This window comes from Phocoena sinus, chromosome 18 (genome assembly GCF_008692025.1).
Source record: "Phocoena sinus isolate mPhoSin1 chromosome 18, mPhoSin1.pri, whole genome shotgun sequence".
Lineage (NCBI taxonomy): Eukaryota > Metazoa > Chordata > Mammalia > Artiodactyla > Phocoenidae > Phocoena > Phocoena sinus.
In genome coordinates this window covers 1069638-1094477 of record NC_045780.1, presented here as the reverse complement: position 1 = coordinate 1094477, position 24840 = coordinate 1069638, and the positions used below count along the sequence as shown (strand labels likewise).

The 24840-nt window shown below is 43.7% G+C and overlaps 1 protein-coding gene across 5 annotated transcripts; it reads left to right on the top strand.

The window, feature by feature from the left end:
* Window positions 1–1109: 1109 nt before the first annotated feature.
* On the top strand, window positions 1110–24840 carry EEF1AKMT1 (EEF1A lysine methyltransferase 1). 5 transcript variants are annotated; one of them, XM_032611360.1, is made up of 6 exons: window positions 1110–1195; window positions 15586–15736; window positions 17522–17601; window positions 21119–21145; window positions 21879–22159; window positions 23101–24840. In XM_032611360.1, exons 2-6 carry the CDS (start codon window positions 15593–15595, stop codon window positions 23235–23237), a joined length of 669 nt encoding a protein of 222 aa, XP_032467251.1. In that variant the 5' UTR covers window positions 1110–1195; window positions 15586–15592; the 3' UTR covers window positions 23238–24840. The 5 variants fall into 5 exon arrangements, with proteins under 5 accessions (XP_032467251.1, XP_032467254.1, XP_032467250.1 ...); XM_032611363.1 differs by having other exon boundaries at window positions 17519–17601; window positions 23302–24840; XM_032611359.1 differs by having other exon boundaries at window positions 17519–17601.

The following is a 24840-nucleotide window of genomic DNA, read 5'->3' as shown; positions in this document are numbered from 1 at the left end:
GTTTTCTTTCCTGCTCCTTTGCTAATAAGTTACAGCTGGTTTTGAAATACCTGGCTTAGTGGAGTTGTCATCAAAGCAATCAAAGAAAAAAAAAAAAGTATGGATTGCTGTTAAGCCTGGAAACAGTTTTTAAAATGGAAATTATGGTACTGCCAAAGCTGTAAACCTGTTTTTTCATTTATATCCTTACCTTATACCGAAAGGATGTAAAGCTATTCAGCAGAATTTAACTTAACAAGATCATAGAATTGGTAAGGCAAATGACGGAAAAGAAGGTAGGAACATAATACAGATGGGTAGCCTTGGGGAATGGAAAGTAAATACATCACTTATAATTGGTAACTGCCAGGGTGGAAGGGAGCCTTCCTTTCCGTGTGCAGGTGCTGTGTTGGGTGCCTTAGAGCCGGCCTGCGAGCACACTCCTCCCTGGAGGCTCTGGAAGACTGAGCCAGTGGGCTGACCAAACACCATTCTACGTTTGGGTCATTTCCATAGAAACTGTAGTGGCTTCATAATGAGACTATTTGCCGGATTATTAGCTGGTCTTATTTCAGCGCGGAGACAGCGCGTGCGTCTTCGGTTCAGGCGCCTCTCGCCCTCTTCACAGCGAACCCCAGCGTGACAGGTGCAGGTGCTGGTCTCACCTTAACCACGTCAGGTTTGGGAAGGGAGAGCACACCGCGGAGGAAGTCGAGCGCAGGGTTTTAAAGGTTTTTTCTAATACTATCTTTACTATAAAGCTTCAGGTTAATGTCCGAATTTCTCGATTAGACGGAGGAGACGGAGCAGACAGAGCCTTACTGTCTGTGAAACGTACAAGCGTATCGAGTGCAAAAGAGCAGGTCCCTTGGTATGCGTTTGACCTGAAGGGAATCTAGTTAAAATCTCAAGTACCTTTTATTGCCTCCATCTGAAGCACCTGCTGAGTCCGGCGCCTCCCACCAGCACGAGGCGGCCCAGCGACTGACGCGGGACCCAACCGCCTGCCGGAAGCGCCCGACTGGGCGGTGTACGCGTGCGCGTAGCCAGCCACCCCGCCCGCGCCCGGGTTCTGCTGGTTACTGCGCATGCGCGGTGGGGCCCCGCCCACGCTTCCGGCCTGGCGGGACGGTGTGCGCACGCGCAGACGCAGTCGGCTGTCCGGGCCAGCGAGGGGAGGCGGCGGCGCACGGGCGGAGGCGAGTGGGGCGCGTTGGTGAGTAACCAGAGCAGCCTCCGTGCTCCTGTGTTCGGGTTTCTGCTCCTTCGGGTTTCCCGGCGCAGCCTGGGGGCTGCGGCTGTAGTCAGCGGGGCCGGGGTAGGTGGGAGCTGAGGAGGGTCAGCCCCGGCTGGCGGGGGCGGGGCGGAGGGGCTGCAGCCTTCCGTCCCCTCAGGGCGGCCGCAGGGGCTGAGGCGTCTCGGCCGGGCAGAGGGGGCGGGGCGGGCCGGGGGCTCGTGCGCGTCGAGCCGCGCTTCAGGCAGGTGGATTTCACCCCCGTGTCTTAGTTGTAAAATAACAGGGTAGAGTTTTCGAAGGCGGGAGAGCAGGCGCCGTACGGAGCGGGAGACCACGGGGACCGCCCGGGGTGTTCCGCCGGGTCACTCGGGAGGCCCCCGCGCCCCGCGCCCCCCGCTCCTGCGCGGCCCCGGGGTGGCCTTGGCCAGGAGACACTGTGTGCATGATGTGGACAGGGAGGAGCGGCCGGCTATAAACCTGACACGTGGAAGTAGGCTTGTGTGCGTTTCAAACGTGCATGGCCTAAGGTTGCCTCTGGCGGGAGGGTCGCTTTGGTTTTGTGGAGTTGTTCGCGGCAACGCAGGGTAGCCCGCTCCTCCTTGCTGACGCAGCTCCTTGACGTGCAGCCTTCGCGCGTGCTGTCCGCCTGCACGCCCCCTTCCGCATCCTTGCCTGTCCGTCGAGGCCCAGGTACGAGCCACCTGCCGCCTGTCTCCGCCCTCCACCCGCACGCGCTGCTCGTTCTGCTCTCAGGGCACTAAGCGGCGCCCCTCGGATAGAGGGCTCGGCACGTTGCCACACTCAGCTGCCTCCTGTGCGTCTTTCTGCCGAGAGCAGGGTCTCAGCCCTAGCGCTGGTGACTTTGGGGCCGGAGAGTTCTTTGCTGTGGAGGGTGATTCTCTAAACCGCACGGTATTTACCAGCATCCCTGGCCCCTACCCATTAGATGCCAGCGCACCCTCCGCAGAGAACCACTGAGCTGCAGTAGCAGCCACACGAGGCTTAGCATCAGTTTAAGAGCAGTGTAGCACAGCACTTCCCAACTCTTCTTGGCTCCTGTTTTTCTTTTTTGGCTGCGCCAGGCTGCTTTCAGGATCTTAGTTCCCCAACCAGATCTTGAACCGGCCCCCGGGCAGTGAAAGCATGGAGTCCTCATAACCAGCGGACTGCCAGGGAATGCCCTTCCCAACTCTTTTGGAATTGAAAATCTCACAGCAGTTTCACAGGCCCACTTAGAAAAATTTTTAAAGATGCTAAAGATATGATGAAGTAGTGACTTAAGCTTAAAAAAGTTTACTGTATTACAACTAAAGTTCAGTTAATTTAGAATTTAGTAATGTTTATTATATAAACAGATTTTAATTTTTCCTACTTGTGATGCTCTCATGAACTCACTCTAATAATGTATGTGAAACAGTGTATGATTGCTAACACTTGCAATTCATGTCTCTCCACTGAGCGTCTCTTACCGTAATCCAAAATATATTTTATTCCTATTGTTTGTTTTCTCCCTGCCTCACTAGAATGTAAGCGCCAGGAGGACAGGGACTTGGATTCCCATCACCAGGAATAGTGCTAGTGCAAGGTAGTGCCTTGGTAAATGATTATCAGCTTTAAAAATAAACTTTTAGGGCCCAATTCATATTGAAATACAGATTGAAATTTAATTGCTTTTTACAGCCACAAAAGTAGGCAGTTTTCTTAAATTGCTCTTTGGAATTCTTTCATTTGAACGAAGTCAACTTTTTTTTTTATGGTTTTCATGTGTTATTTCTAAATAATTAGCTAACGGATTCCAAGTTGCAAATGAAAACCTTTCTCCATCCACAAATGCAGCTGTGGAAAGTGTTTAGTACTAATAAATAAAAATTCAGATATTCCTGTCTGTATGAAAGATACACACGTGTATGTGTATATATGAATGTATATGGACACACGTTTTTCTTTGTCCTTCTTCTAGACAGTACTCTTCTAGACAGTATTGTAGGGCAGCTTGGATCAGGAATCGGTTGTACACTTCAAATTTCTCAGGAGACATTGGATTTTAATATTTGCCTGATTCTGACTCTTGAAATACAGGACTAAAATGAAGCCTCTTAGTACTTTGCAGATAAGTTTGCTGTGTTCTCAGACTTCCTCAGCTCAGCATTGCACACACCAATAATTCTCCCTTCTTCTTTTCTTCTTCTGGGACTCCCACAGTGCGTATGTTGGGCCACCTGAAGGTGTACCCCATCTCTGCTGATATCTCCATTTTGTTCAGACATTGTTTTCTAAATGTTCTCCACATCTTTTAGTTCTTTTAGCATCTTTAAGACAGTTGTTTTGCCATCTGATCTTTTTCAGGGATGGTTTCTGTTGGTTTACTTTTTTCCTTTGAATGGGCCATACATTCCTGTTTCTTTGTATGCCTTGTGATTTTTTTTGTGGAAAACGCTGGAAATCTCAGATTCTCCCCCTTCCCCAGGATTTGCTTTTTTTGTCATTCTGTTGTTGTTGCTATTATTGTAGGCTGTTTTTGTGCCAAGGACCAGCCTGAGGAAACTTAAGGTCTTTCTAAGCCTACACCTTTTCCTGGCCATGCACAGTGACCTAAATTCCTCCATATATATTCGGTTGCTATTTATAATGGTCTAGTCCTTAAATGTGTGGCCCCCAAAAGGGCAAAAAGAGAAAAATGGAAGCGGGGGAGGTGCTGGCACTTTAAATCCCCTCGAAGTTGCTTCTGCTGGAGGGGGAAGTGCTAACAACAATATGAGCCTTGCAGCGATGGCTGCCTGACTCTTTGTCTTTGCCTGCGTGATTAGAAGTAGCTGTCAACGATCAGAATACAGATCCCCATTATTTGAAGGGCGGGGTCCTTATTGCTCACCTTGCTCCCACAGGCTGCTCCTGGAGCTGTTGAAATTGTGTGTTCTCAGACTTTATTGTCTACTTGGCATCCATTAATTACAGGGCAAAAGTAATGGCCCTGTAATTCCTTACATCTTCTCTGCACGTTAGCTCTCATGGGCACGTGAAAGTCATATCACAGACCTCCCAAACCACACATTATAGAATGTGTGTTTTCCCTTCTTGCCCACTGTCTTAACAATAAAGACACTGTCCCAGTTCTTTCTCTGCTTCCTTGTTCCTGCATGTGACAGGTTTCATGTGGTCCTTCACCATGTGCTGTGCCTCTCATTTCCTGGGGAACTGTGAATAACAGACTCCTCTTTCAGTGGCATTGACCTCTCCATATCCTCATTCAGCTGTATGAATTAATCCCTGAGCACAAAACAGGTATTTGTGCACACCTTCCTGAGGCAGGAATGAGGAGTGAGGAGTGGGTAGCCACTGCCGAGTTAAGTGCCCAAATGGAGTGAAATTAACCAAATGTTAAGTCTTCCCCTGGGAGTTGCAAGCCTTTGAATAGACTCTGGGGATCCAAGATAGTTACATCGGATAGATTTTGCCAGTAAAATTATCTAGGTATGGAGACAGTCTTCCCAGAACCTTCTAATAACCTTTATACACACTCTCTCACCATTCACTCCCATTGATACCACCTTGATGGTGTCAACCTTCAGAACAGTCTCACCTCTCTGACCACTTTATTTTGAGGCTGTAAAATGATAGATCTGCTATATCTGCATTTTGTCTAAAAGTGATAATAGTGATAACTGTATTTTATCAAATCTCAAGAAAACATGCTGACAATTAAACTTACACTCATTTTAAAGCCATTTGTTAAAGTAATTTTTAAAAATGTGTATCTTAAGTCCGTGAATGTGATACATGTGACAAGTCAGTCAAAGTCAGTCCTGCTCCAGGCAGACAGCATCCACCGTGCTCCAGGCAGACAGCATCCACCGTGCTCCATGCAGACAGCATTCACCAGGCTCCATGCAGAGTTTCCTGTCACACTTCATAGTATTCCCTTTAGTTACTAATTTCCTGTGCTCCAGTTTCACTCATTCCCTCTTCTGCCAATTCACTTTTTGTAAAGTAGACAGTCACATGAAGGTGCTAAACTGTCTTATTTAGTGGTTATAACAGATACCATATTATTAGTGGTATACTTACAACTTCAGGGAGTACCGAAGGTAATATTTGTGTTCCTGTTGTGTGCCAAGGACTATTAGGCCCTTTATAGATAGTAATTCGTCTAACTCAAAATAACCCTATTAAGTAGGTGTTTGTTGATATTTGTCCATTTTATAGATGAGAAAATTGAGGCATAGAGGGGTTAAATACTTGCTTCAAGCTATGCAGTTAGTAAGTGGCAAAACCATGATTTAAGCCTAGGTAATTTGGCTCCAGAGGCCATGCTCTTAATCCTGTATCATGTTTTTCTGAATGTCTAAATAATAGCAGAAATACTTTTTCACAATCAGTATAAAAAATGTTATCAAGTATAAAAAATGTGATCATCTGCTTCGAGTAAGAGTTGTTTATATGATCTAGTCCAGTAAAGTAGTAGAACATCTACATCTTGAGATGGGTGTGTGCACAAATTACAGATAGTTGAAGATGAAAAATTTCAAACGTTTAAAACGACAGCCTGTAGTAAGAAGTTTTGTATCATGATACATGACCCTGTACACACGTGTATTTTTTGCTAAAACATTTCACAAAGCAATATTTAACTTCTACTCTAAGCCATATACTTCGATACAACTTTTTCTATTTAAAAAAAAATGCTGGGCTTCCCTGGTGGCGCAGTGATTGAGAGTCTGCCTGCCGATGCAGGGGACACGGGTTCGTGCCCCGGTCCGGGAAGATCCCACACGCTGCGGAGCGGCTGGGCCCATGAGCCATGGCCGCTGAGCCTGGGGTGTCCGGAGCCTGTGCTCCTTAACGGGAGAGGCCACACCAGTGAGAGGCCCGTGTACCGCAAAAAAAAAAAAAAAAAAAAAAAAAAAAAATGCTGATGTTGTCCTACTATATTGACTTCATAACTTAAGGGAGATCATTGTACAGTGTGAAAAACACGGATAGAAGGATAGATGAGCTGTTCCACGAGATTTATTCTAAGTTCTTTCAAAAAGTTTAGTACCCTGGGGTGGCATCAAACTGTTTGGAAGCCATTTTAGGCACTTTTTACTTACATAATCAAGTCCATGGGTCTCTGCAGATATGTAATAAACATTTAAAAAATTATGTGTATCCTCACTCCCAGAGGTAATCACTATCTTTAATCTTCAGTTTTTCATTAACTTGCTTTTATCTTCATGTTTCTGAACTTCATTTAAATAGAATTATTTATACTATATGTATTCTTCTGTAACTTAGTGACTTACATGTTCTTGAGATTCATTCCTGTTAGCATATATATGGCTGTAGTTAATTATTTTTTACTGTTGTGAATTTCCACTTGGAGTAACAAGGACTAAGTTTCCCCTCCCATCTGATACAACTAAAAAACAACAACAAAAACCAGATAAAATATGTGGGAAAAAAAATGTCTTTGAAAATATTGGCCACAAGACAACAAAGGGCAGTGGTCCCTGAAAGAGGGGAACAAACAAAATGAGCTTGATGATTGCCCCATCTTACTACCTGAGAGACTTTTCAGACTGCTGTGCAGGGGAGGGAAACCCAGACAGAATCCAGAGACCTCTCTGAATTGAGGAAATAGTTCATAGATCCTGGGGAAGCCACATGGGGCCAGAGTGCAAGGCAGAGTGCCGTACCAGAGAAAGAACCCTAGAGAACTGCAGAGGGACCTCCTTGAGAAACTGCCTGAGGCTAGAGAAGACAAATACCTGAAAGGATTTGAAGGAACAGAACTCACTCAAGACTGGGAATAGTGACTGTTTCTACCAGCTGTACTGAAAAACCTCATAATTCATGGGGCGTTGGATAAAGTACTTAGAGATACTGCTATTTTGCTACAGTGGTGAGCAGTAATTAGTGCTAGACTAACTGCTGTTCTCCTCTCTACTAACAGTCTTAAAAGCAAGACCTGAAAGGATAAAATTGTTTCCAAGTAACTTTACTGTGTCCCAATACACATCTCAGGAATACTTATATTTATAAATACTAATTTATGTTTATAAATATACTTAAGGAGTACAAAAATATCTGCCATCGAACAAGTTACATTTCATAATATCTAGCATTCAATAAAAAAAATTAACCAACCATGCAAAGAAGAAAATATAACCCATAATGAGAAAATCCGTTGGTTGAAACTGACCCAGAACAGACACAGATGTTATAACTAGTAGACAAGGAAAATGAACAGTTATAACTGTATTCTGCACATTCAGAAAGCTAGAGGAAAGACCGAACATGTTAAGTAGAAATATGAAAGAAAGGTTGGGTTGGCCAAGTGCCTTTGGGTTTTAAGTAAAAGATACATTTTTCATTTTCACCAGGAACTTTATTGAAAAATGTATTCACCGTTTTGTTCCACTACCTTCTGCCATTTTTCAGGCAACTTCGTAAGTCCACCTTCCCAAAACGTCTTATCTTTTTAAGCAAAGAACTGTTCCAGGTGGCTTTTACAGTCTTAGAGGGAACTGAAATTTTTTCCATTAAGAGAATTTTGTAAAGACCAAAACATGGAAATCCAAAGGTGCAATGTCTGGTGAATACGGAGGATGAATCAGAACTTCTCAGCCGGAATTTCCCTGGTAGTTCAGTGGTTAAGCCTCTGTGCTCCCAATGCAGGGGGCCCGGGTTCGATCCCAGGTCAGGGAACTAGACCCCACATGCAGGCTGCAGCTGAGACCTGGTGCAGCCAAATAAATAAATATATTTTTTAATTAATTTATTTTTGGCTGCATTGGGTCTTTCTTGCTGCGCGCAGGCTTTCTCTAGTTGTGGTGAGTGGGGGCTTCTCTTCATTGCGGTGCATGGGCTTCTCATTGCAGTGGCTTCTCTTGTTGCAGAGCACAGGCTCTAGGCGCGCGGGCCTCAGTAGTTGTGGCTCTTGGGCTCTAGAGTGCAGGCTCAGTAGTTGTGGCACACGGGCTTAGTTGCTCCGCGGCATGTGGGATCTTCCTGGACTGGGCCTTGAACCCATGTCCCCTGCATTGGCGGGTGGATTCTTAACCACTGCACTGCCAGGGAAGTCCCATAAATAAATATTAAAAAAAAAAAAAGAATTTCCCAGCCAAGCTGTAATAGTTTTTGCCTGATCATCAAAGAAACGTGCTGTCTTGCGTTATCCTGATGGAAGATTATGCGTTTTGTTGGCTAATTCCGGACACTTTTTGGTGAATGCTGCTTTCAGTTGGTCTAATTGGGAGCAGTACTTGTTGGAATTAATCGTTTGGTTTTTCCGGGAAGAGCTCATAATAGAGGGCTCCCTTCCAATCCCACCATATACACAACATCACCTTCTTTGGATGAAGACTGGCCTTTGGTGTGGTTGGTGGTGGTTCCTTTTGCTTGCCCCACGGTCTCTTCCAAGAGTACAGTATCCACTTTTCATTGCTCTTCACAAATTTGTTTTAAAAATGGAACATTTAAGTAGAGAATCGCATGTGGAAATCGGTCAAGAAGTTTTTTCCACTTATGTGGAACCCAAACATCAAAGCAATTAACATAACCAAGCTGTTGCAGATGATTTTCAGTACTTGATTTGGATATTTTGAGTATGTCGGCTGTCTCCTGCGTGGTATAACGTCGATTGTTCTCAATTAATGTCTCGATTTGATCGCTGTCAACTTCAGCTGGTCTACCCAACCTTGAGCATTGTCCAGTGAGAAATCTCCAGCACAAAACTTTGAAAACCACTTTTGACATGTTCGACCAGTCACAGCACCTTCTCCATACACTGCACAAATCTCTTTTTGCATTTCAGTTCTGTTTTTACCTATAATAAAGCATAATATGCCAAAAATGTTGCTTTTTTTCTTCCATCTTCAATATTAAAATGGCTACACAAAAATTCACCAATTTTGATAAGGTTTTTTTTTTTTTTTAAAGAAGATGTTGGGGGTAGGAGTTTACTAATTAATTAGTTTATTTTTTGCTGTGTTGGGTCTTCATTTCTGTGTGAGGGTTTTCTCTAGTTGTGGCAAGCGGGGGCCACTCTTCATCGTGGTGCGTGGGCCTCTCACTATCGCGGCCTCTCTTGTTGCAGAGCACAGGCTCCAGATGCGCAGGCTCAGTAGTTGTGGCTCACGGGCCTAGTTGCTCCACGGCATGTGGGATCCTCCCGGACCAGGGCTCGAACCCGTGTCCCCTGCATTAGCAGGCAGATTCTCAGCCACTGCGCCACCAGGGAAGCCCTGATAAGTTTTTTTTATTGGAGTATAATTGCTTTACAATGTTGTGTTAGTTTCTGCTGTACAACGAAGTGAATCGTCTATATGTATACATAGATCCCCTCCCTGTTAGACCTCCCTCCCACCCTCCCCCATCCTGCCCACCTGGGTCATCACGGAGCACCAAGCTGAGCTCCCTGTGCTATATCGCAGGTTCCCACTAGCTATTTTACACATTGGTATAGTGTATTTATGTCAAACTTAATCTCCCAGTTCATCCCACCCTCCCCTTCCCCATCCCACCCCCACCCCCACCCATCCATTCTCTATGTCTGTGTCTCTGCCCTGGAGTTAGGTTCACCTGTACCATTTTTCTAGATTCCACATATATCTGTTAATGTGCGATACCTGTTTTTCTCTTTCTGACTTACTTCTGTATGACAGACTCTAGGGCCATCCACATCTCTACAAATGGCCCGGTTTTGTTCCTTTTTATGGCTGAGTAATAGTCCATTGTATATATATACCATATCTTCTTTATCCATTCACATGTCGATGGACATTTCGGTTGTTTCCATGTCCTGGCTGTTGTAAATAGTGCTGCAATGAACATTGGGGTGCATGTGTCTTTTTGAATTATGGTTTTCTCAGGGTATATGCCCAGTAGTGGGATTGCTGGGTCATATGGTAGTTCTGTTTTTAGTTTGTAAGGAACCTCCATAATGTTCTCCAGAGTGGCTGTATCAATTTACATTCCCGGCAACAGTGCAAGAGGGTTCCCTTTTCTCCACGCCCTCTCCAGCATTTATTCTTTGTAGATCTTTATGATGGCCATTCTGACCAGCGTGAGGTGATATCCCATTATAGTTGTGATTTGCATTTCTCTAGTGATGTTGAGCATCTTTTCATGTGCCTTGTGGCCATCTGTATGTCATCTCTGGAGAAATGTCTATTTAGGTCTTCTGCTCATGTTTTTGATTGGGTTGTTTGTTTTTTTGAGATTGAGCTGCATGAGCTGTTTGTATAGTTTGGAGATTAATCCTTTGTTGCTTCATTTGCAAACATTTTCTCCCATTTTGAGGGTTGTCTTTCCATGTGCACTTGAGAAGAAGGTGTATTCTGCCGCTTTCTGGTGGAATGTCCTATAAATATCAATTAAATCTATCTGGTCTGTTGTGTCATTTAAAGCTTGTGTTTCCTTATTTTCTGTCTGGATGATCTGTCCATTGGTGTAAGTGGGGTGTTGAAGTCCCCCACTATTATTGTGTTACTGTTGATTTCCCCTTTTATGGATGTTAGCATTTGCCTTATGTATTGAGGTGCGCCTATGCTGTGTGTATAAATACTTAAAATTGTTACATCTTGTTGGATTGAACCCTTGATCATAATGTAGCGTCCTCCCTTATCTCTTGTCACAGTCTTTATTATAAAGTCTATTTTATCTGATATGAGTATTGCTACTCCAGCTTTCTTTTAATTTCCATTTGCATGAAATTATCTTTTTTCTATTGCCTCACTTTCAGTCTGTATGTGTCCCTAGGTATGAAATGGGTCTGTTGTAGACAGCATATATATGGGTCTTCTTTTTGTATCCATTCAGCCAATCTGTGTCTTTTGGATGGAGCATTTAATCCATTTACATTCAAGGTAATTATCAATATGTATATTCCTATTACCATTTTCTTAATTGTTTTGGGTGTGTTTTTGTGGGTCTTTTTCTTCTCTTGTGTTTCCTGCCTAGAGAAGTTCCTTTAGCATTTGTTGTAAAGGTGGTTTGGTGGTGCTGAATTCTCTTATTAGCTTTTGCTTGTCTGTAAAACTTTTCATTTCTCCGTTGAATCTGAATGAGATCCTTGCTGGGTAAAGTAATCTTGGTTTTAGGTTTTTCCCTTTCATTATTTTAAACACATCCTGCCACTCCCTTCTGGCCTGTAGTTTCTGCTGAAAAAATCAGTTGATAACCTGATAGAGATTCCCTTGTATGTTATTTGTTGCTTTTCCCTTGCTGCTTTTAGTAGTTTTTCTTTGAATTTAATTTTTGTTAGTTTGATTAATATGTGTCTTGGTGTGTTTCTCCTAGGGTTTATCCTGTATAGGACTCTGTGCTTCCTGGACTTGGGTGGCTATCTCCTTTCCCATGTTAAGGAAGTTTTCGACTATAATCTCTTCAAATATTTTCTCAAATCCTTTCTCTTTTTCTTCTTCTTCTGGGACCCCTATCATTTGAATGTTAGTGTGTTTAATGTTGTCCCAGAGGTCTGTGAGACTGTCCTCAATCCTTTTCATTCTTTTTTCTTTATTCTTTTCCTCAGCAGTTATTTCCACCATTCTATCTTCCAGCTCCTTTATTCTTCTCCTTCAGTTATTCTGCTGTTGATTCCTTCTAGTGTATTTTTCATTTCAGTTGTGTTGTTCATCACTGTTCTTTAGTTCTTCTAGGTCTTTGTTAAACATTTCTTGTATTTTCTCAGTCTGTTCCTCATTTTATTTCTGACGTTTTGGATCATCTTTATTATCATTACTCTGAATTCTTTTTCAGGTAGGTTGCCTATTTCATCTTCATTTATTTGGTCTTGTAGGTTTTTACCTTGCTCCTTCACCTGTAACATATTTTTTTGTCACCTGATGGGTGGGGCTGTGTTCCTGTCTTAGTGGCTCTTTGGCCTGAGGCGTCCAGCAGTGGATTGCAGGCAGTTGGGTAGAGCCGGGTCTTGGTGCCAAGATGAGGACCTCCGGGAGACCTCACTTCCCTTAATATTCCCTGGAGCCTGAGTTCTCTGTTAGTCCAGCGGTTTGGACTTGGTGCTCCCACCACAGGAGCTCAGGCCCGAACCCCGGCCTGGGAACCAAGATCTTGCAAACAAACAAACAAAAGAGCTGAACAATAACAATAAATAAAATTAGAAAAATAAAAAATATATTAGAAAAAATAAAAATATAAATGAAACAACAAGGTAAAACAGGGACTTCCCTGGTGGTCCAGTGGGTAAGACTCTGTGCTCCCGGCTTTGATCTCTGGTCGGGGAACTAGATCCCACATGCACGCTGCAACTAAGAGTCCACATTGCCACAACTAAAGATCCGGTATGCTGCAACGAACACCCCGTGTGCTGCAACTAAGACCCAGCATAGCCAAAACAAACCAATAAATAAATAAATACAAGTTAAAACAACCACAACAGCAAAAAAAGAAAAGGCCTTGGCTGTGGGGGGCGGGGCTTAGGCCCTGGACCCTTGCAGCCAGAAAAGGCCCTGAGTGGGCGGGGCAGGCACAGGGCTTAGGCTCAGCCTGCCTGGAGGGGGCCTCAGCAGGCTCCCTGGGGCCCGAGTGGGCAGGGGAAATTCTGGCTGTGTTCCCTTCTGATCCTCTGATCCCCCAAGGGTCTCTCCCTGTCCCCGTTGATCCCCTCACTGTGAGTGGGCCCCTCCCCCAGCCACCCCTCAGGGATGCTGGTCCTGTCCTGCCTCCACTTCTCCTCCCCCCTCCCTCCCCCCCACGTCCTACCCAGTCACTTGGGAGTTCCTCCCATCCCCTTAGGTGTCCGAGGTCCCCCACCAGCACCTGGTAGGTGCCCTAATTGTGAGGAGATGCAAACTCCACATCAGTAAGTTTTTTTAAAATGCATGCTGACGTGACAGCTGTCACAATACAATCTAACAAAACTGTTTCAAATGAAGGTAAAGACATCTAAGTGCTACTAGAGCCATCTTACAGAAAAACCCAAATGAACTTTTTGGCCAGCCCAATAAAAGAGACCCAAGTCAAACTTCTGGTCATAAAAACTACAATATCCGAAATAAAAAATACACTGGGGCTTCCCTGGTGGCGCAGTGGTTGAGAGTCTGCCTGCCGATGCAGGGGACGTGGGTTCGTGCCCCGGTCCGGGAAGATCCCACATGCCGCGGAGCGGCTGGGCCGGTGAGCCACGGCCGCTGAGCCTGCGCTCCACAGCGGGAGAGGCCACAACAGTGAGAGGCCCGCGTACCACGAAAAAAAAAAATACACTGGATGTGATTAACGTCAGGTTAGACATTGAAGAATAAAAAATTACCAAACTCAAAGACCAGAAATGGAAACTTATCACAAATGAAATACAAAGAAAAAAGTTTTGGTTTTGGTTTTTTTTAAGTGAACAGAGCATCAGAGAGCTTTGGGACAATTTCAAGTTACCTAACATTCATGTATTTGGATCCCGGAAAGAGAAGGACAGCAGAAAAATATTTGAGAGGGCTTCCCTGGTGGCGCAGTGGTTGAGAGTCTGCCTGCCGATGCAGGGGACCACGGGTTCGTGCCCCGGTCCGGGAAGATCCCACATGCCGCAGAGCAGCTGGGCCCGTGAGCTGTGGCCGCTGAGCCTGCGCGTCTGGAGCCTGTGCTCTGCAACGGGAGGGACCACAGCAGTGAGAGGCCCGCGTACCGCAAAAAAAAAAAAAATTTTGAGAAATAGTGGCCAAAAATGTCTCAAATTTCAGGAAAACTGTAAACTCACAGATCCAAGAAGCTCAGTAAACTCAAAGCATAAGAAACATGAAGAAAACTACACTGAGACACATCATTAACCAAATGCTCAAAACCAGTGATAGTGAGAAAAATCTTAAAAGCTACCAGGGAAGGAAGACACAAACAAAAAGTAAGAAAACTAAGGGTGACAGCAGATTTTATGTTGGAAATAATGCAGCTAATAGTGGAGGAATCTCTTTAGGGTACTGAAGAAAAACTCAACCTAGAATTCCATCGCTCCAAAAAATAAAATCTTTCAAAAAGCAAGGCAATGTAAAGACAGTTTTAGACATAACAGCTGAAATCAGGGATGCATCAGCACCAGAACTGTGCTACAGGATATGTTAAAAGAAGCCATAAATGACAACAGGTGGAAATATTAATCTGTACAACAAAATGAAGTGCAGTGTAAGGGGTTACGAAGTAGGTAAATACGTAAGGTTTTTAAATTTAACAGTGTGGTGTGGAGTTCATAACAAATGTAAAAATAAGATGTTGGTCAAACAGTAACACGAAGGATTGGAGGAGAGAAATGGAAGTTATATACAATTATAAAATTTTTATGTAATACAAGAAGTGATATGTTATTTGAATGTATGCTGTGATATATATACTGTAAACGTTAAAGCAACCACTTAAATAACAAAGCTATAGGTAGCAAGCCAACAAAGGAGAAAAGAGTGATATAAAATGTCTTCATTGCTGTATAGTATCCCACTGTAGGAATATAGCAGTATATTTTATAATGTCCAGTGGGTGGATACTTCAGTAATTTTAGTTGTTGCTAGTACACATTTCTACTTTGAACGTATTTTACATGTCCATTTATGTGAATTACAGTAGTTTCATGTAGTTATATGATCTATATGTATATGTAGATACAGAATTACTGAGTTGAAGCAGGGGTAAAGGTCAAATTGTTTTCCAAAATGTTTTCATCAGTTTACATTTCAACAGCAGAATAGGCAATTTCCATTACTCCACATCCCCCAAAACATTTGGTATTATCCCGTCTTCTTTTTTTTTTTTTTTTTTTTTTTTTTTTTGCAGTACGCGGGCCTCTCACTGTCGTGGCCTCTCCCGTTGCGGAGCACAGGCTACGGACGCGCAGGCTCAGCGGCCATGGCTCACGGGCACAGCCGCTCCGCGGCATGTGAGATCCTCCCGGACCAGGGCACGAACCCATGTCCCCTGCATCGGCAGGCGGACTCTCAACCACCGCGCCACCAGGGAAGCCCCCGTCTTCTTAATTTTAGTCAGTCTGGTAGGTATATAGTGGTATCTCATTATTATCATAATTTGCATTCTCTCGTCCTTTTTATTTTTCATATCTCTTCCTATACCCCTCCTTTATGATCCTTCACTTATCCTGTCAGTGACACCCCGGAGCCTTAGGTCACCTAAAAACAGTGACATTCACACATAAAAAGATCTTATTAAGAGAATCTACTGTGAATTAGCTGCATGTGGCCGTTGGGGCACCAGAAGAAAGCGAAACATCTTCATAGTATTTATGGTAAAGATTTCACTCTGCAAGGAATCATACAGGTGTGTTTCCTTTATACAACTCACTTTCAGTTTGGATCCCTGCTGTGAGATAAAATTTTTTTAATTGTTGTTTGATGGAAAAGAAAAAACAAACATCACTTATACTCATTTCCCTGCAGGTGTGAAATGAGCAACTCTGAAGATGAGGACCTCCCCCGGCTCTCTTCCCACGCCCTGGCAGCTCTGCAGGAATTTTATGCTGAGCAGAAACAGTACACCGACCTCGGTGGCGAAGACAAGTATAACATTGGAATAATAGAAGAGAACTGGGTGAGTTAATGCATTCCCCACCCATCAGGAAGTGTTGGTGTGGAGCCTCTTCTGTACCTAGTCCAGTGTTTGTCTGTATCTGACCTAATACCCAAGTTTATCTCACTTGTCACTACGAAGCTGATAACCTGTTCAGGAGCTAAGACAGAAAGCAGTCCACGGACATTTTAAGACAGTATAAATGCAGATTTTCCTAATTCTGACTCTCAGGCTGCCTGGTGATCAGAGGAGGGGACATTTCAGATAGAAGAACAGCATATCATTATATCCAACACAAACTGTGCTTCCTTCTTGTACACAGATGCATTCTGTTGGTTGTTATGGAGCCCAGCAATCCTTGAGAAAAGGGAAAAATTGATCATTGCAGTAATGGGGTAACTGGACTTAAACATGTGGTAAAAAAATAGATGAAACTGAGTTTTTAAGAAGGTATTAATAGTTTCTGGGGCACGCTGTGTATTTTAATTGTATTTTTATGGTCCAAATAAAAATAGGAATTAAAAAAAGTGAGTTCAGAAAAACTAACCTAACCTGGAATGTAGAAATTTACATTTTTGAAGGAGATAGTTGAGAAATAGGTGAGGCTTGAAATTTCTGTCTGTGGCTACCCCTTGATAATAGGTCTGCCTCTCTCTGCAGCTGGAAGGAGGGGTGTGTGTGTGTTTAAGCAGACTTACATTTTGTGTCGAGTTCAGATCTCTTAAGTTATATAAAATTTCCCTGTCTACCACGTTTGAGACTGGGGCAGAGACGTGTCTTGATGTTTATTCTAAACGTTCCACTTACTCAGGTGCCTCTTTCACACTGCTTCCCTTCTTCATGTGCTTTTGTCTCTAGCCTGATTCTTGAATAGTCAATATTAGAAACTTGAAGTACGTTATTATTCTTGAGGTGGTCTTTTTCTCTTTTCCTTCTGCTAATTTAAATACTATGTACTTTTTTCTGATTCTAAAAGTAATCTATGGTTGTTGTAGAAAATATATAAAAACATGAACAAAAAAACAAAAGTCGTAACTCCACTACCTGAATTAACTACTTGTATATTTTTGACACTTTCTTTTGGTTTGTTTTGTTTATAAAATTAAGGAGATCTCCCAGGAAGTTGGCGGGGGGAAAGACAATGATACAAATTATAGAAAGAAAACATAAAACTAGATGATAAATCCAGGAAGCTCAATATTCAACTAACTGGAGTTCCAGAAAAATAGAACTGAAAAAAGAGGGGAGGAAACCTTCAAAGAATGATATTAGAAAATTTCCCAGAACCAAAGACCCTCGCTAAGACGCATTATTATGACTGAAAATTCTGGATATAGGTGACAAAGAAGATCCTAGAACCTTCCAGAGAAAAGCATGACACCTACAGAGTCTCAGGTCTACAAGTCACATTGCACTTCTCAGTAGCTTTACTAGAAACTAGAAAAAAGTGGAGCAATTCCTTCAAGATTTAGAGTGAAAATTTGTTCAGCCTAGAATTCTACACCCAGCTGAGTTATCAGTCAAATGTGAGGATAAAAGTAAAGTGTTTTAGGCGTGGTAAGTCTCACTACGCACCACTTCTCAGAAGCCGCAGGATGTTGGGAGAATTAGGGATGGGTTCAAAGAGCCCAAGCAAATGAAACAATCCTGTATTAACTCTAGGAAAAACGAGGGACCATATATTACTTGGCCCAGCAGTGAACACTGATAATTGATATCGTATATATTGATATAGTAGATATAAATTAAAAGGATAAACTCTATGCCAGTTGTAAAATGATTTCACTCATTCCTCTGTCATAGCAGCTGAGCCAGTTTTGGTACACTCCGGAGACCGCCCTGCGCCTTGCAGAGGAAGCCGTGGCAGCTGCTGGGGAAGGTGGCAGGTGAGATCAGTTTCATGTCTCTTTTACCTTTTAATCTAAAGTACTATTTTAAATGTCCTTCCTAGATGAGACATGGTTGGTAAGAAGGCTGGACTGTAATCTGCAAAACCTGTAGTTTGTGATTCGCAGAACATGAGGGAATAGAAGTGCTTCCCTGTTGAGTCTGGGGACACACACAGAAATCTATTCAGTGTAAGATAGCTTATCTCTGTTCCTTATTTTAACATTTTCTAGTTTGCTTTAAAAGAAAAAAATCTTGACCTTTTTGAAGTTTTAAGAATAGATTTTTTAAATTTGGTTTTTACTTCTGTCAAAACTTTGCACGCATATAAAGTCTAATGGTCCTAAAAGACTTGTTCAAAAAATAATCCTTTGTTAATTTCCCCCTTGTCCACCCACTCGCCTTTTCAGCTGTCTTTCATTGATTCTCTTGGTATTTACAAACATTTCTAAATAACGTTTATATTGGCACTTCTTGACTTGTCACTCGTAGACCTTATTTCTTGACTTCTCACCTTAAGAGAATGAGGACTTGGCTCCCTTCACAGGCCACAACTGCCACATACGTGTCTGCTTTCTGTCCACTCTCCCAATAGAGTTATATCCTTTTTTCATTTTCTTTTTTTTAATGGCTGGACTCTTTGCTAATTTTGTGTGTGTGTGTGGTACGCGGGCCTCTCACTGCTGTGGCCTCTCCCGTTGCGGAGCACAGGCTCCGGACGCGCAGGCTCAGCGGCCATGGCTCACGGGCCCAGCCGCTCCCGCGGCACGTGGGATCTTCCCGGACCGGGGCACGAACCCGCGTGCCCTGCATCGGCAGGCGGACTCTCAACCACTGCGCCACCAGGGAAGCCCCATCTTTGCAAATATTTTGTTGAGGATTTTTGCTTCTATGTTCATGAGTGATATTGGTTTGAAGTTTTCTTTTATTCTCTTGGTTTGGGTTTCATATTGGTTAATGGTAGCTTAATAAAATGAGCTGGGAAGTGTTGCCTGTATTTCTATTTCCTGGAAGTGATTGTGTAGAATTGGTGTTAGTTATATCCTAATTTTGGTTAGAACAGGGTTTATGTTGTTAGGACAACATAGATGTTCTTTACAGCTGAGTCTTTTCCTTTTCTGTACAATGTTTCATCTTCCCTGAAGAAAATAATTCTCTTTATTTTTGTTTTTAGTATTTCTATGTCCATATTACTAATTAACTCTCAAATTCTCCCCAGTGGTGTGAATCTCTTATCCACAAATTCAAACATATTTTTCAGCTCCTTGAAAAAAATGACTTCCAGGGCTTTGCCCCCTGTTCCACGTGGACTGGTTGATTTCTGGGTTTGCTGCAGCTCTGGTCTACCTCTCTCGTGTTCCAGACTCCCTCTGTCCAGTACCCCAGGTCTTAGTTTACAGCTTTATCCTGGTTGGGTATATCCTTCAATAGTTTCCATGGGAGGGAAATTCTTAAAACCTTTCATGTCTGAAAATGTTTTTATTCCACCCATTCTCTTCATGTGTTAAGTTTTGTTGGGTGTTGAATTCCAGGTTTTGAGGGCATTGCTTCATTGACTGCACGTTTCGGTAGTGCCATTGTGGGAAACCTGTTTTTTCCCATCCCTGCCTACTGCTAGCTTAGGATTTTCTCTTGATCCCCAGTATTCGATGTGTCTTGGTGTGGAGCGTCCATCTGTTGTACTGGGTGAAAGCCCTTCCATTCTCCTAACTCAGGTCCTTCAGTTTGGGAAAACAGTCCTAAATTATTTGATTTCCTTCCCACTTTTTTTTTTCGATTCCTCCCTCTGGAATGCCTATTATTTGAATGTTGGACCTATATACTTGTTTTTCTGTCCTTTTTCCATCTTTTGACCTTACCTTCTGGGAAAATTCCTCAACTTTATCTTTGAAACTTTCTACTGAGTTTACCATTTCCGCTGTCATGTACTTAGTCATCTATACCATAGTTCCTTTTTGGGTGTCTCTGAATATTTATTATTGTATCTTGTTCATCCTTCTGAGGATATTATAGGATTTTTTAAAAGAAGAATTAGCTCCCTACGCGGTCTCTAATGAACTGCACACATGCATCTTCTGTTTATTTTGGCCTCTAGTATTATTAGATGCTTTCCTTGAATGTCTGCTGGCCCCCTGCTGTCCGTCCGTATTTAAGGGTGAGGCGCTCTAGGGCTGGAGGTTCTGATACGTGGGCGGGACTTCTCTACTTGGGTGTCTGCAGATGGCTGTTTCCCCATCAACGCCCAGGGTCAGCATGTCTAGGCCTTTCCCTGTGGGCTGGTTAGAGCCCCAGGCAGTCTTCCTGCCTGGAAGTCACGCATCTCGTTGACCTCATCCCAGAAGGCTTATTTCTGAAAGAGTGTTGGGGGGTCCCAACGTCATCCAACGGGTTTAACGTGATCCTTGCCATTTCCACATGGTGCCTGGCACCCACCCTTCAAGCCCCCCCAATCCAGAGAACATCCCTCCAGTTTCCTACCACAGTTGTGGAGGCTTGGGATAGGGAAGAGAATCCTAGGGGTGCGTTTTCCTGTTTGCTGCCCCACCGTCCCCCCCGCTCCTTGAGCCACCTGTTTGTGCAGCTTCCTGAGCCACGGGCGCTGTGCTGTCAGCCGGGTTCCTGCTCAGCCTTCCTGGCTGCCAGTCTGGGACCTGGCTAAATGAATGTGTTCCCTCTGCCATCTTGAGCTGGAAGTTTAACTGGAAGTCCAAAGGTTTTCTTTTTTCTGTCCTTTATCACGTTTTTCTTAATGACGTTTTTCCATGTATTTTCTTATTTTTACATATGAGGGCTTTGGAAGCAACTTATTTTTTCTGAAAGGCATCGTCAGTATTTTTAGGAGTTATGTCATAATTCTAAAGATGAGTAGTAAGAGTAGCATTCATTGAGTACTTACTGTGTGGCTTGTCTCCTGGGTAAGTGCTTTCTGAGGGTCATCTTGTTTAACCCTCACACCTCTGGAGGTAGTTCCTGTTACCCTCTCCATCCTAAAGACGGACGCTGAGGCCCACGCGGTCACATCACTCGCACAAGGGCCCCAGCTGGGAGCAGCAGGCCGTCCGCTTCCCCTGCCGCTGTCGCCACACCCTGCCCCCGTGCCTTCCTCCACCTCAGACCACTGTCCTTCCGCCGGAAGTACCTCCTCTGGGGTTTCTAGGGAAGGAGGTGCTGCTGTGGTTCAGGTCCTCTGCACCCCCGGCCCAGAGCCCTGGCAGCAGCCGGGCTGGGGTCTGGTCCCCACAGAAGGCGGTCGGGATGCCCCCAGACTTCTTACGTGCTTCACGTGCATTTGGGCCAAGAAGCCTTTGAGCCCAGCGTGGGCACCTAACCAGACGTGTAACACTTCTCTGAAGAAATGCATCTCACAGTTTTAAAACTGACTTTAATTTTCTAATTAAGTAGTTTTCTGAATGATTTTGTGTGTGTGTGTGTGTGTGTGTGTGTGTGTGTGTATAATAAAAATCTAAAAGTGACAAAGGGGATGGAGACAAAAAGTCTCTTTCCCATTGTCTGCAGACAAGCTGTGCTGTGTATCTCCAAGAGGTAAGCATAAACCCTACCCTGTGGAGGCACAGTCTACACGCTCCTGAACTTGACTGTCTTGGAGAGTAATGACAACACAGTATTCCACTGCGACAGACGTACCACAGTCAGCTGAGTAATTCAACATTTAAGGTACTTCTAGCACTTTTGGCAGTTGGCTTTAAAAGTTAACTACTGGAACACTGCCCATTCATGTAATGAGACAGATTCTTTAATTTACTTATACAAAACAGCAGCAGAAATTCGAAGTAGTCTGTCTGCACTGAGACCTAGTTTTAATATACTTTTTTGGAAAACTAAAGGTGTTTAGGAAGTTATTTGGAGTTTTTTCTTCAAGATTATATTACAAAGTAACTTCAAAATATTTAGTTTGAGGCTAAAAAGTATTTGAAATAAATGTTAAGAGACCACCATGAAAATACTAAGTAAATTCAGGCCACGGGCTTCATAACCCTTGTCCTAATAATGTTTTACATTTTTTTTTTACCATGAAAAGCACATTTATCCTTTCATACTTTAAAATTATGAGTTGTAGATTTGTAAACAGTAGATTCCTTAAAAGTGAGGCAGTAGAAAGTTTTCTTTCAAAATGTACTGCTGTTACTACTTCAGTTTGCATTATTGTTTCCTTTAAGAAAATCTGGACACGGGGACTGTGGCTTTTCAGTGAAGTGGTCATTGACGCCATGTGCTGTCACAAAGCTCAGTCATGAGCTGGCTCCTTTTGTTCCAGAGTAGCATGTGTGAGTGCCCCCAGCGTTTACCAGAAGCTGCGAGAGCTGCACAGAGACGACTTCTCTATCTGCATCTTCGAATATGACCAGAGGTTTGCCATATACGGAGAGGAGTTTATCTTCTATGATTACAATAACCCAGTGGATTTACCTGAGAAAATCGCTGCACACAGTTTTGACATTGTAATAGCAGATCCCCCCTATCTCTCTGAGGAATGTCTCAGAAAAACGTCGGAAACCATCAAGTACCTGACCCGGGGCAAGATTCTGCTGTGCACAGGTAGGTGCCGGATTGGCAACACACATCCCATGACTTTAAACAAGGTTCTTCCCCTCTCTGTGCCCCAGTCGCCTTATCTGTACAGTGGGGCTGAGATGCTACCTGCCTCTCAGGGTTGGGGAGAACTAAGTGGCATGATGCCTGGGAATCGGGGTTCGCCACTGGGTGAGTGCACCAGGCGTGTTACTTGTACTCATCAACGTCAATAATAGTAACAGTATCTGACTCAGCCTGTACAATGGATAAAAGAAATTTGGAATCTTGGGGGTTAAAGTGGATAAAAGAAATTTGGAATCTCGGGGGTTAAAGTGGATGCCAAAGGTTACAGCGCTAGACATTAGATTAGGTTTACCAAAGCTGAGAAAGAGACTTCCGCACTGGTGATGTGGATGTATCTTCTTAAGGTGGATATACTGGCATTTGACTGAGAACGAAAACGTTAAGTGCTGGTCTCCCTACTTCGGACAGCTTGGCATCCAGGCCTGCTGTGTGGGCCCTGCTTCCCCCAGTGCAGTGGGTGCGGAGGACAGGGCTGGAGGGAGGAATGGGCTGGTGTGAATGTATTGGTACAAGTTTGCACGATTCTCTACTATTGAAAAAGGGGTTGTTGACTCAAAGTTGGAAAATGGTGGTTTTTAGTAATTATTTTTGCTTTCCTTATGTTACTTTGTGGAATATAATTATTAAGTACCTCAGCCTTGCAGATGTAGGAAAATTATTAAATGAAAAAGAAAAGGAAAAACGTAGGTAATTTGCATAAATGTTGGAGGAAGTAAAAAAGGAATATAGAGCACTGACCTGCCCCCTTATCGCTGAGTGGTACTGTCAACTCACCGCTTCCCGCATCTGGTCGAGAATACCTCCCTGGCTGGCCTGGTGGGTGTGGAGCTGAGACATGGTTGGTGCCTCAGTCTCCGGGTTCATCTGGTTGTTCTCTTCAGGTGCCGTCATGGAGGAAGAGGCAGCAAAACTTCTTGGAGTGAAGATGTGCAAGTTTATTCCAAAACACACTCGAACCTTGGGAAATGAATTTCGCTGTTACGTGAATTATGATTCTGGGCTGGACCGTGAACTGTGAACGCAGCTGGTAATACAATGTAGTAAAGGACCCATGTGACATTTCCCTCTTTTTATTTTCTTAGTAGATTGAAAAGCTACGACCTCCCCTCCTCCCTCACAAACTGGGGCTCTCCCTGGCCTAACTTTCAAGATGAAGACGACAACATCTTGTTGTGATTTCCTTAGTGAGGGCATCCGTAGAGCTTGGGATGCTTTTGCCATGCTTTTGCCAACTTGAATCAGTTGGAAGAAGTCATAGAAGCCATCTAGTCTACTCTCCACTTAACGCAGGTAAAGAGCAGAAGTACAGGCGGCTTAGTGATTGGCCAGGACCTGGGCCTCTGCCTTGGGCGCATCCTGTGTACTACGGGTGGCTGCGGACACCTGCGTGTGCTTTGACAGCCATGCGGTGAGGACGAGGGTTGTGTCCGGTGCGCAGTTGCCTTCCAGGAGCTCAGCGCCCAGAAGAGGGTACGTGCTCAGGAGGTATTTGTGCCCGAGTGTTCCAGTCAGAGAAAAAATGCAATACAGGTTGCCTTTCTAGATCTTGGAAGGGAAAGCTGATTCTTCCATTGGAAATGCGTCACCTGTTAACGGCTGACGTTAGTTAGTTAAACTGAGGATTAATACAGTCTATGGAATAGCAGTATTATCCCCACGCAAGCCGTTTACTCTGCTTCAGTCCACTCCTCTGATGTTTGCACTATTTACGTTGGAGGAGTGGCTAGAAAATGTTACACAACAGTGGCAATGCTTGAAATAATTACCCAAGGTTTGAAAGGCAATTTTTCTTTTCAATTCGTGGATTTCTTTGTTGACGTATGCTAGATATACCACCACTAGGCTTACCTTTTTTTTTTTCCCCAGAGGTTGAGCACAGAAGTAAAGCTCCCCAAATGGTATAGAACTCCCCACGGCTATCAATTTCAATTTGGAATTTTTCATGCACAACCTCTGTCAATATTTGGTACAGACTGAAAGTTCTCTCGGTTGACCTTCTGTCCAGATCAAACCAAGACTGAGTGTAAGTAGGGACAAGAGCATGTAAATGAGGCCGACTCTGCAGATCATCTTCCTGAACGTTAACCATAAAATTAAGATACAGTGATAGACCTTATTTACCACTGTTTCCTCTGAAAATTAGTGGAGCCCAGAGAGAAATGCACAGCCAGCATGCCCTTCACCTACAGTTGTTTTAAGGATTTTAAAGAACTTTACTTTTACAAGTAAATTGTGTTCAGGGACAGACTTAAGCCTAAAGAAAAGGGTAAAGGTTTAGCTCACGTCGTGGCCGTAGAAGAGGACTCCACTCCTGATTTCTGGGAATTGTAAGTCTGCAAATGAAAAAAATTCCTAATTAATTGTATAAACCTTACAAGTGTGAGATTCTGGGGTGAGCTGAGCCTCCCTAGGCAGCCATGTCCACTGGTGACCGTCGGCCACAGGCGGGGTTCAGGGACCCAGGCCACAAGGCGGGCTAGAGGGTGTGCTTCTAAATACTCCTGCCGAGGAAGTGAAAACAATGTTTATAAAATGTTTACAATATACTTGCTCAAAATGGCTAATATAAAGTTTCTGCCCCTACTGAAAATACCTGAATAAACAAGAAGGTATATATTCTA